General features: G+C 39.7%; 1 protein-coding gene across 13 annotated transcripts in view; it reads right to left on the bottom strand.

The window, feature by feature from the left end:
• Window positions 1–13,119, bottom strand: part of AKT1 (AKT serine/threonine kinase 1) — an 86,099-nt gene that overhangs the window by 68,647 nt on the left and 4,333 nt on the right. For 8 of the 13 annotated variants that reach the window (XR_012586619.1, XR_012586620.1, XR_012586621.1 and 5 more), the window contains 2 exons: window positions 9,838–10,014; window positions 5,013–5,213 (listed from right to left, as the gene is read on the bottom strand). Coding sequence is in view for 10 of the 13 variants with exons in the window: in XM_074583822.1 (XP_074439923.1) it covers window positions 5,013–5,088 (76 nt within the window). In the remaining 3 variants the exon portion in view is untranslated. The remainder of the gene's footprint in view (window positions 1–5,012; window positions 5,214–9,837; window positions 10,015–13,119) is intronic. The other 5 variants (XM_074583826.1, XM_074583829.1, XM_074583825.1 and 2 more) reach the window with 1 other exon arrangement.

Here is a 13,119-nt window from a genome sequence, read left to right as displayed (position 1 = left end):
TTTGCATTTTGAGATAGAACAGTCAGTTGTTCAGCTGCTGTGATTTAGATGGATTGGTTCATTATTGCTGCAGTTCGTTTTCAGCTACACTGTATAACAAAGGGGTGCCAATGTAGTCTTGAATGGCTTTAAAGCTAAGTATGCTGGTATTCTTCCATGATGATGTAATTTAACTATCTCCCCATCTCTCGGATCAAGATATCTTGACTTTACAGGCTAAACTTCAGCGAAAACGACAGAAACAAGCTGTCACAATAGTGTTCAGTAGGCAATATCTCCGCAAGTCAGCTGAAGGCTGTTGCCGACAAGTTTGCAGTGATTTTCTGTGTATGAAAAAGTAATTTTTCCCTAATTCTTATTTACAATAAATACTTTTCCTATGCAAGTAACAAGGCAACTTCCAAATCAGGAGATACATCAGTTACATACCTTCAAATGTTTGTGCTATAGCAAAAACTTATCTGTAACAGAAAAGACAACGTAGAACTACAATGATGTCTGCTCTAAAGAAAATTTCAAGTTGAAAAAGTCAAATACTATCCTGCTCCTTCACTGTCTGAAACATATTGCCAAAGGCAGTATTAAAGCTGCAAAGCCATTTTTCCATTAACAATCACGTAAAAAGGCAAGGTTTCTTTTTTTAAAAAAATTATTGAAGAAAAAGCAATGATGATTAGTGGCATTTAACCTCCCAACCTAAAGCACAGTCTTCTCAAGACACTGCCAGAGCAACACAAAGAACACTTATCACAGAGTGACTTGATTACTTAATTTATAGTGGCAAAGGATTCATATCCTACGTCCAGAAATCAATTTCCACCTATAAAACTACTTCCAATCCCCACAACCAGCACTGTCACCACAGATTATCACAACCTGGATTCTAGCCTACTCCATGCATAAACTTGCAGTGGAATATAGCTAAAACTACACAACTACATATTTAAGTCAAGTCTTGAATTAAGAAATAAATGTCTTCGCTTTTCTTTGTGTCCTCAAAGTTTCATTTCTCCTTAATGAGGAAAGGAGATCGTATGATCCAAAGTTAAAAATTAAAACAAACAAACCAACCAACGCCCCAAAAATCTGCATTACAGAGAGAACACTTTCATTTAGGTAACCGACTGCTATTTGTATGTTTACAGACTACAGGCAGGCGCAGGGATATGTAAGACCCACAAAAAAAAAAACCTCAATCCAGACAATCCATGCCTGCAACTTCTTGAAAAGCAAGCAGCAAATACAAAGTAGTATTCCCACTTTGCTGGCAGGAAGAGGCGTGACAATGGATTTTGAACTGCTTAACAGCTTTCTTCAAGGTGTAACTTCTTACTGACAATTCAACTGTGAAGCTCCCACCTAGGCATAATGGCAACAATAAATAAAATAGTGGGAATCCTTGCATTTCAGGGCATAAACCCTACTTTGTGTATTTTCCACATCAGTATAACTACACCATTCCAAACAAGGCAGCATTAATTTGGCAGATGTAATATGGCATGTACAAAGGCTCATATGGAAACACATGGCAAAAATTTTAAGTATTTTTTGCTCTTAAATCTTGAGATTTGTTTAACTGGCGTTTGATGGATAACAAAGCAGTTCAAATATAGTTTCATTTGTATGATTCTATTAGCCATCAGACCAGTCAAGCCACTTGCAGCAAATGAGAAATTTATTCTTTCACATCACTTGCTTTCTCAAGTGTAATCAGGGTACATTTCTTGATCCCCAGATCCTTTAACAGAACTGTGTGTTCAGAAAAATAAAAACACGCACTATAAACTATTTTAAATCATATACTTCTGGAGATTTTTTACTAGAAGTAATTAAACAGCCCTTTTTCTTCTCCTTAGTCTAAAGGCACTCAGTTTATGTTTTCCAATTTTTCCTCTACATCATGAGGATTAGCAAGCTCCTCTGCTTCAGAAAGAAAAAGGGCCAAAACCTTCAAAACCCTGGAACTTCTATAGGTGGGAACCAATTTATAAAGCCACAACAAACAAAAGGGTTGCACTTAAAATTTGAGAATTAGCATCAATTGCTGTAAGCAGCCCTGACCCCCATCAGCACCTGAAGTCCACTAAAATAACAGTGTGAGGACTGGTGAGACACTGGAACAGGTTGCCCAGAGAAGTTGTGGATGCCCCATCATTGGAAATGTTCAAGGCCAGGTTGGATGGGGCTTTAGGCAACCCAATGTAGTGGAAGGTGTCCCCACCCACAGCAAGGGGGTTAGAACTAGATGATCTTTATAGGTGGCCTCCAAGCCAAACCATTCTATCATTCGAATACTGGAGCTCCCTCCCAAAACAGGTATCTCCTATGAAGACGACGGTTCACAACCAACACAAAACCCAGTTCCCCAGCATGCATGTTCTGTGGTCCTCATTAAAAGCACATTAGTAAAGCACAAGCAGAAGAGACTGATTTGATAGCCCTGTAAACGAGTCAGATGCTGCACTCAGTCTTAATATTAACATGAAATACTACTGCAATCATGCACAGAACCACTGACTCCAAGGCATATTTCTACATGCAGTTCACCAAAGGCCTGGGCTTTGGACGGCACATCGAAACACGCTCTCCCAGCTTACCCAAGAGACTCAGGAAAACAGTAACTAACTTGCCTGCAGTCTGTGATGATTGTTTACCTCTGCTGTCCTCAAATATGACCATGCACTTTTGAATAAATTGACAAATTTCACAATATTGTTTGACCAACTATCTTTTTCACATTTTTGGCTCAACTTGAAGAGGTGAGAGAATAATCCCAGAGTTCCGTAACATGTTTTCCAACTGCACTCAATGTTGGTCTTCATTATTTCCCCCTTTCAGTTGCAACAAGTATTTCTCACAGAAGCACACAACTTCACACCTAATATGGTACTATTCTTTCTCCATTCTTTTTCTTCCTCTTTCCTCATATAGTTTCCTGGTTTTTGTTCCCCCTTTAAGAGGCACATTGTACCTGCAACATAATACATCTGAAAATAATAATAATCCCGCCTCTGTCTTCCCCCCATGAGAGATGACTTTTTAAGTAAGATTTAACTCTTTTTCTTAGTAAATCAGTTACTTCAATACGTAGAAGGGGAAAAAACCCACAAGGCTGGTAACTGTTTGTTTATTTTTCACAACGCTCTGTCTTTTAAAATGTATTCAAATTAAATGTTCAAATGTAAAGCAAATCCCTCTTTCCAACACATATTAAGGTTTTTTTCCTGAATGTGGCTGAGACCAACTACCACCCTAATTTTTAAGGGAATTATTTGCAGCATAAAAAGGGGATAAAAGGAGATAGACCATGTCACCATGTACCAATCCAGCAGCATCAAAGTCCTTGCCAGCTTTTTCAGATGGTGAAGTGTAGGGCTAAGAGTGCTAACGCAGAGCGAGTTTAAGCAGGGGAAGCCATGGGCACAGGCAAAGGGTGCAACTGATGGTGCTAACGCAGGGGGAGCACCAGCAAGAAATGGTGGAAGGGAAAGAACATTCTGGCATCCATACAGGGGCTGCAAGGGAAGATATCTTGAAGTGAGGACAAGCGCCCAATTTAAAATGCATGGCACAGCACCTTGCCCAAAACCACTCCTGCAAGAGGAACAAGCAAGCTTTACTCTCTTGATCTCCCTCTACCTCAAAATAGCATACTCACTTAGTACTTCTTTCTTCCTAAATCCAAACCTGATGACTTCTCAATATGCCTACTGAGAGAAAAAAAGAACAGAAAACCACACATGGTCAACTTTTTTTTATTTTTTTTTGCACAGGCCTACCTTTTCTTTCTTGAAAATGAAGGAACCATGAAAGAGAGGATCAAAGCCAATGCAGGCAGTTTCTGGATGATCCACTGTATCAAGCATTCCCAAGCTCGATTTAACAGGCCTTGCAACATCCTAGATCCCTCATTCTCAAATCTCTTTTAATGACAAGTAACAGTAATTTATCATGCTACCCCACTTTTAGAGATAAAGTTGAGACCTAGTTTGTTTCGCTTCTGATGTACAATAAAACAGAATATGAAAGTAAACTTCCAGGACTGACATAAATAATGTGGGCATCAACATCTGAGCTCTTCCTCTTTGCCATTCAAAGCGAGAGTGTGTTTTGTGTCACTTGCATGAAAGTTCCAGTCAGTCAGTTTACAAACACAGAGAAAAACATCTAACCTAGCATGACTTCTCTAAAGAACCGAAAGTTTTTGCAAAAAAGGTGAGGGAAAAATGTTGGAATAAAGATTTTTTGGGGAGTAATTTTTACTGAAAAAAGAAAAATTTGAACCTCACCCTCCAAAAATGTGAAGCTGTGGCTTAAAGAACGGGGTTTCCTAGATGAAAAACGTGCTGGAAGAAAGACTTTTCTAAAAGGACACTGGAAAGTAACAAAGATGGTCAAAGACTTAAGTAGTCAGCTCAGTGGAAGGAAGATGAGCAATCTCTAGGCTACGCTAGCTCTTTATAAGATGTAATACAGTACAATTACACTGTACTAGGTAATTCTCAGCATCTGACTTCCCTGTCATCCAAAGTAGACTTTTTACAGTACACTGGATCCAGCCTGTTTCCTATGATCTCTCCACACATAATTCCATCAGATGAGATTTACCCTCCAAAAGTCTAGCTGACTAGCCATTATCAGCTCATATTTCTCCAGATGTTTTGTGATCTCATCCTTTCTTAATGTCTCTAGCATCTTGCCTACCACCAAGGTCAGATTTATTGGTCGATGATTTCCTGGTTCCTCCCCAGTCCCCTTTTCCCAGAACAGGGCAAACAAAATGAAAGCAACCGAGAGCTAGCATTGCAAAACTATTGCCCCTTCTGTTGAAAAAGAGACACACAAGAAAAACCACAAACTGACACAGCTTATCTTTTGTTTCCAATAAGAATGGCTACAGATTTCCCTACAAACCCAACCCTTCGGCTCTGGAAGTAGCATCAACTTCTTTCCCTCTGTTCCAAACTTCCCCCCGCCCCCATTCTTTGTTCAGCCCCTATCTTGTTTCTTACCTTTCCTCTTCCCCCCAGTTTTTCCTCTGAAGCAGCTGTGCCCTCTATAGCTGGCATCTTCAGAGTTCAGATGCATCTTACAGGATCCTTTGTATCAAGTGCCACAGCCACTCCTTTGAAATACCGTGAAAGCCAGACGATCCTTGAACTAATCTGAACCTTGAAGGTTCTGCTTACACAGGTCATCAAGAAAGTGCACCACTACATCCCAGGGACAGACAGAAGCCAAGGTAAAAAATAAAAAACACCCCAAAATAAAACACACACACAAAAAGAGGTACGGAACACGGTGAGAACAGAAAAGAGAGAAGAAAGAAGAGGTGAAGAAAAACAGCAACACAAGAGACCCACTGTCTTTAAAAATAAAAAGTTAACTTCTGGTCATACCTCATAAGATCCTGTTTTGATTCTTATTAACAGAATACTGAAAGTATGAACCTGTGTTCAAAATAACAAAGCTAAAGTTCACCGTCTGTGCTATTCTGCTAGAGAAAGTTAAAAGAGCAACAATCAGCATTTAAATTCTTGGCTTATATTTATTGTTGCACATGGATCCTACATTCATTTTATGCAATGAAGCTACAGGAAGACAAATCACCAAGGACTACTGCTTATTTATTTGAATATCAGTATCACTCTGTTTCATTATAGAAATAATTCTTTAGCAAAAAAAAAAAAGAAAAGAAGTATTTCCAGCACTGGAGTAAGTATCTTTCATATAATTTCCCATTTAAGGACCTGTAGCAATTTTGATCAGCTTGGCAGCCACGCTCCCAACTAGTCAAATAGTTTCATCTGCCTAAAGTCCACACAAATTGACATTTGGAGGACATGTCCTGGTTTTCTCAGTTAGAAGTACTGCGAAGCATTTATATACTATTTAAAAACAAAAGCAAAATGTAGCTCCACATTTCCTGCTAAATACTAATACATGAATACACAGGTCTCTCCTGCCGCTTATAATTGCTTCAGAGTTCTCAAAGTGAGAAATCAAATTTTCTATTTCCTTTTTTAAATGTCAGTGTGCATTTTTCCCTCCCCCTCTTTCCCTGCCTCCAAAAGACTCCTTTTTCCATACAAGTTTATATCCTAATAAGAAAACCGGACATACTAGGGAAGACAGAAATGACAGAGTATCAAAACGCACAATCCCCCTCTTTGTTAGCCTTGCAGAAAGACTTAAAAAAAAAAAAAAAAAAAAAACAGGATGAAGACTGAAGACAATAGAAGGACCTTTATAAACAGGGACCAGAGCAGAAAGATGCCAAGAAATCCAATGAGATCTTTAAAATGGATCAGTAAAGTAAATAAAATACACTCCGGCATACCTCTTTTACCGAAAAAGTTCCACAACACACGACCAAAATTAAGAATGCTCATGACACACATCCGGAAAAACAGTAATCTCAGAACTCAACAAGCTGCAATATGGGCAGACGATTTTCTCCTTCCTCCCTCATATTCAGTCACAATTGTAGCACCTCTGCATCGACCCGTTTCCCCCATCCTTGCCCAATAAACAAACCTTCAATGTAACACAACCAGGGACTACACATTCTGGACGTACACATGCAACACACCAACCCCAAGTCTGAGTTTCTTCACATTTTCTACGTGTATGTTGGAACACTTCAGCCACGCAGTTATGCGAAGAGTGGTTTTAATTACTGTTTCTGTCTTCATGCAAGAGTCTATCACCTCACTGTGATTAGCGTAACAGTACCAAGCACTGCCAACAGGGAAAAGAGGGAGGGAAAAAAAAGTTCATTCATGAATTCTTCTACTTCTGCCTGGTTGAGGTTAGACATGTCACGGAGATGACTCTGGCCCCTGCACAAACAAACATCTGCACTACTGGAAGTACAGCTTCCTTCAAGCGACCGACTTACAGAACTGCCAAGAGCTCTCAGGCAGGCAGCGATGTTTAATTTCATTTCTCCATTTGTATTTTTAATCTTGGAAACAAAAACAGAAATGTAAAGCACGCTGACTAGAAGAAAACAACCCCACAATTCTAGAAAGCCCTGCTATTTCCCTTCCAGGCCAAAACACCTGCTCCTGCTAATGACGGCTTTATGCTTATATACACCTGCCATCCAGAAGGGCTCCAGAGCACTTTGCAGCCTGATTTATACGTACACAAATCATTAAAACCACCAAAATTAAGCCACTGCTGGGGTGAGATGTAGCAATTGTTTAACTGCACACAGCCATGCCGTTCAACTGCTCAGGATGTGAACTAAGAGACACCATAACCAACCAAAGCTACAGGGGAATGTTAGGTAGAGAGAACATCATTGCCCAATCTGGATTTTGGCCAGTCATTACTTAACATATTTGCATGTGGAAAGTCCTAGGATCTTTAAAGAACACATGCAGTGCAACTTTCAGTTTTATAAATGATCCAAAAGACAAACAATATACACTTCCTATATCTAAAATCCTCCTTTAGCAGTCCCTCCCTGCAGTAATTACTGTTTATGCTTTAACTTCAGAAGCTCACAGTATCAGACATCAGTTTTGGAAACATCCTGCGGTTGAAGCACTTGATCTTGCAGAGACAGCAAACTGATAGGGTCTGGCAATAAATGTAGATGATTAAAAAAATAATCCTCTACAAAACACACACGAGTGGATCAGTTCCCCCGAGCACCCCCAACCAAAAGAACTGAATTTCTCAACTGATCTCCAAACAGCTTTGAAAACCAAGAGAGTAACGGAGCTGACACACTGGCAAGCTGAGGAGGAAAGATCGCATTGCTTTCTAAAACCCTTCTCCCATGGACAATGCCAAATTAACAGCTGCAAAGTCAATGAAGTAGAATGAAATAGGTGTCACCGCACATACCGAGAAGGCAAAAAGGCATTGGGGAACAGGTTAAAAAGATTAGGAAACCTGGCATCCAAAACACGCCAAGATACATTAAACAGTTTGGGCGTTTGGGCACAAATTTGTAGTCTCAAATATGCAGAACATGCAGAGTAACACTTTGGAAATGGAAATGTGTTCAGCAGATAACCTCATCATAATACTATCAGCAAACCATCAGAGATAATAATCTGTTTCTCTAAGGTAATTTGAAAAAAAACCCCAACAGATCAGGAGATCAGGGCATCTTCTACTAAGACCTCCTCCAGAGGTCGTCTTACTTGAAAGTAGCTTTATTGTAATCCTAGAAACAATGAAAATTCAATTCTCGAGTAAATACAGACAAGTTTGAAATACAACATGACTGTCATAAAGTTTCAGACACATCTGCCTCTGAATCATCCTGGAAATACAATTCCTTTTTCATACTTGTTAAAATAAATGTTTCTCAGATTTTTGTACAATGCACTTCAAAATAACAAAATTTTTTTTAAGTTATAGGTAAGTGCAGAAAGAATTGTAACAACAGGCAGTTAAAAAACACCTCAGCCTAGAAACATCATTTAAAACTAAAAACGTGTCTCTGATTTGAAGAGTTTCTAGATTCAAAAATGGGAATGAGAAGCATAATACTGTGTTTCATTCTCCTGTTTTATACAAACACAGCACAATTCTCAAATACTTTATCAGAACAAGGTAGCCTCAGCACACCAGAATTATGGAATGAGTTATTTAAGATGAGTGGAAAGGCATTTCTAACTGAAATAAAACAGAAACGAAGAAAAAAAAAGAAACCGAAAAAACTTTATCAAAACATTTTTTACATCAAGCATCAGACCATTTGCTAAACTAATATCCAGCTGTTAGAAATACGCGTTTCCACCCTTTTAAAACATGGATTAGCTACAGGTTTTTTAAATTCTTAGAAATTTCTTAGTGTTGCAGAAGCAGCATCAACCTTTATCAAGGTTATGATAACGTATTTCCATTTTCTTCCAGAAATAATTATGCTACACCTTTGCACCTTCAGGCAAGTTGATGCAAACCCTCTAGAAAAATCCTGAGTCTGCAGAACCATGCGAGCTTCCCTACTGCTGGAGCACACAGATTCTGTTTCTGGTCCAAAAATATGACGGTATTATGGAAAGTACCTAAGACTGTTCCCCTTTCCAAGAAACGATAGCAAAATGCAAAGAAGCATACGAAGAAACAGGTAAATCAAGTACCTTATAGGAGAAATGCTGTAGTACTTGAAAACAAACACCCCCCTACCCCCCAGAAAAAAGATCAAACCCACTGTTTTCGCAATAAAACATTTAAGAATGCAAAAAGCATAACGGTACATGTGACTATGTTATTTCAGTTTTGCCACCCAGTCAAGAATAAAGACTTCTTATAAAAATCAAATGTCATTAGTGGTACCACAGAAATGCAGAGAGCGCACAAACTCAAGGCTATTCTTCCTGCCTAGGACACTGGTACCAAGCGCAGTTCAGACACGAACAAAATAGCACATTCTCTAGCAAGTCTCTGCAAGAGCCCAGCACTGCTCGCAAAATGCAAGCATATTTTTCACCATTGAAATGAAGACTCACCTCAAGACAATTCTACCTTCTAACACAAAAAGCTACAGATCTACATACAAACCAAAATAATTTGCTACAGTTTAACCTCTAACACTCTAAATAGCATCCCCTTCAGTTGCTATCTTTATCATCATTTTCAAAGCAGTTGACACAGTTTTCGGTGAACACACACACATGCACACACCCAAAGAAAACCCCTTACAAGTGTGTTTTCTCAAACTTGAGAGAAAGTCACACACACTCCTTATATGCCATTTCCCATCAGGGTGAACGGGAAAATAACAAACTATTCGAAGATACACTGCTGCTAAAGGCAGCTCACCGCGAGAGAGAAAGTCAAGCTGCTGTCCTGGAGGGAACAGACACTTACCTCGTTTGTGAAGCCACCCTTCCTTCACTATTGCTACTTCATTCATAATGGCAGGAATGTCTCTTGAAAAACCAGTTTATGCCGAAAGATCACTCTGTTGAAATTCCTGAACTCCCGCAGAAGGCTCCACAAAAGGGATGGGGTGTTTTTTCCCGTTTTTCTTCTTCTCGGCTATTTCTAAAAGGGTCAAAAGAAGAGCACGCCATCATTTTAAAGCATGTCACATATGTACAGTAAGGGATACGACAGGGAGTAGCTTTCACTGCTAGGTTGATGGTTTGGGTATTTATTATTATTATTACAAATGCTAAACAAGGGCTTAGCTCTTCACAAGGATTTCTACATCTTGGCAGACAGAGGTGCCAAAATACATGCTTGCTAAAGCCCTGCTTCTTCACTGAGCAGGCTGATCGTGGGGAGACTCACGTCGTCACCAGATGCTGTCTGGATTAGAGGTGGATGCAAGACCTTGCCCAGTAGACCTCCATTTCTCCAACACCTCACTCTCCACAACAACAAAAATTCTGAGATTTCACGAAGTCCAGTTCTAAACATTTCCTGGTAAGGAGACTTCCAGAACCTCTTCTGGAAGGTTTCTTTAGAGCCTGATGTATAGCAGTCTATCAATAGCATACAGTGCATCTTAGAGATAAACCTCTGACAGTAAAAATTCACAATACTCTGCTTCAGACTTTTCTACCTTCGGCATCATCCTATTAATCCTGCTCAGATCTCCTTGACTCCCCAAAAAGTGTCTTCTCTACCTTTGATATTTATAACTCCTACCTCTCCTAGAGGTATACAAAGAATCTCAGATGAGCTCACGTACCTTTCTGTTATCCTAAATCAGCCCTTATAGCACCCTGAACAATTTTATTGCTCTTCCTTGAAAGCACTGCAGTTTGCTGCTGCCTTTCTTGCAATGAAATACGCCTAAGCACAATTTAGGATTTTTACCCCTCTGTTTTATGAGATGGAGTCCCTATCTAAATAGCTCAAAATCGCCGTTATCTTATTGAAAATGTGTCTAGCTCATGGCTGACTACCACAGAAATGTGCCTCGCATTTCTCTCCCTCATTGAAAGTAATCTCTTCCCAAATGCATTAGCTTTTATTATTTTTCTAAATTGAATCTGATTATTTTTCTGCTTTTGGTACAAATGTTCCATGTTTGTTTTTCTTTAACGACTCCTGTGCTCTCTGAAGTGTCCATACCGCCATTCATTTTGGTATTACTTGGGTGATCAAAAAACGTAATTGGTGACAAATTCCCAGCAGTAACCAAGAAGTTTAATAAAACAAAACCCAGCAGCATTTGTAACCTGCCACCAAAGACCTGGCTTGCACTGCAGTTTCTCTCCAACCACAGAGACATCACATTTCCACCTAACAAACACATACTGTCTCTGCATGCATTTGGCACGTGTGCATCAATTATCTCTGAACATGCAGGTGATAGCCATCCATCAGAAACTAGATTAAAAAGCAACTAATTCCCCATAACTCACTAAGACAACAATCCTGGATGGAAGAAACAGGTGGTTAAAATGAATCCAACCTAGAACTGAAACCCCAGCAGGGACAGAGGGCTCTGTACCGTACATCACCAGTGCTCTGAAATGGGCAGCCTTCAAAGCAAGGAGGTCAAATTTGAGCAAGCTCCATCACTGCCAGCAGAAACGGACTGGGAGAAAGGAGGTCACTCCCCTGATACTTTGCGTATGAACTTTCACTGTTTATCACTATTCCTCAACTTTTCCAGTAACATTTTATTTCCTAGTTTTTCCCCAGAAACAAGGGGGGAGAGGGTGGGTGTTTCCAAATTACAAGTCTGCTGTATCTCACCGGTTATAATTATCAACTCCAAGAAATAGATAAATCATTTGCCTGAGGAAGGGAAAACACACAAAAAAACGACATTGGAACAAGAGACATGTTAAGAATTCCTTAATTTCATAAATAAATATGAGAACACCATATGCTGCAGAATACAGACCTGTAACCCACAGTTGCCAGAGTTACCTTGGAACAGACTCCTTCAGCTCCAGAGCAACAAGGATAGAACTTGACTAACATGGCAGGCTTTTGTTCTCCTTTCAAAATTGCATGTACAATAGTCATACGAGCTAGACTTAGTTGTTGATGTCAAGAGGAGACTAGACCTTGTTTAGAGGCTTCATTTAAGCATCAAGCGATTTGCAGAGTGTTGAACAAAACCCCTAAGATTATCGCAGCTTACGTCTGGAAATGCAACACCCAGGCGTGAAAGTTAACACTTCTTAACGTTCTGCCATAACAGAACTCAGGGACTGTGCGAACTACCTCTGCATCTTGAACTCAATGATTTAGCTGCATTGAACAATCAATATCCTTTTAGATAACCATACACAAAAAAAGGAAGCTACAAGCCAAACTAGCCTGTAGAAAGGACAATCCTATTATTAAAAACAGAAAAAAAGCACGAAGGCCCAAAATTCTGCAATCTGCAGCTAACTCACTCCAGGTTTTCCTGGGTTAACGCTTGCCAAGATTACCACTTGGCAGCCTCCTGCTTGTCATCGGCTAAACTGTCATCTCATAATCTGAATTTGAATGACAATACAGCCCAAAAAAAGCAGATCAACAAAGAAATTCAAAGTTCAGAGGAACTACTTTTTCAACTCTCTGTGGTGTCCAAAAAAGTTTGGACTGCCTTTTCACTACAGTTTCTACCCAAGAAACGTTCCCCACCTGTTACTGCAGCCCTGCTACCAGGGAAGTGTCTTTACCTGCCTGTCTCCTTCAAGGGGAGAGAAAGGGGTGGTGAAAGGGGTAGGGAATATTATAAAGGAGCCATGCACAGAAGATTGGGTGGCACGGCACAATGAAGCGGGCTAACACTAGATATTCCCTGACACTAACCTGCAGCATGGGCTCCACCTCAGTCCTTCCATCAGCTAACCCAGGGCACTTATTTTATAAGGGGGAACTAAAGTTAATTTTTCTTCACAGTGTGAAGAGCTGGGAATCCCTTCTCACTGCCCAACAAGATGCCCATAGACACAGCTCCAACAGAAGCAAACCCACTCTATCTGGTATATTTTAAAACACACATTCAAACTGTGCCTAATACATCTATTTTAGTAAAAGACGCTATTGAAGACAGTGGCAGTAAATAAGAGTAATTTCTTGGAATAGAAGAACCAGTTAACTACAGGTCAACGTGCTACTGAAGATGCATAAACCAGAGAAAGTTCCTTTTCCATAAAATCCTTAGAGTGGAAAAGGAAAAAAAAAAAAAAA

This window comes from Larus michahellis, chromosome 4 (genome assembly GCF_964199755.1).
Source record: "Larus michahellis chromosome 4, bLarMic1.1, whole genome shotgun sequence".
NCBI classification, from domain to species: Eukaryota; Metazoa; Chordata; class Aves; order Charadriiformes; family Laridae; genus Larus; species Larus michahellis.
Note: the sequence above shows the minus strand (reverse complement) of the source record. Positions and strands in the feature narration are given on the sequence as shown.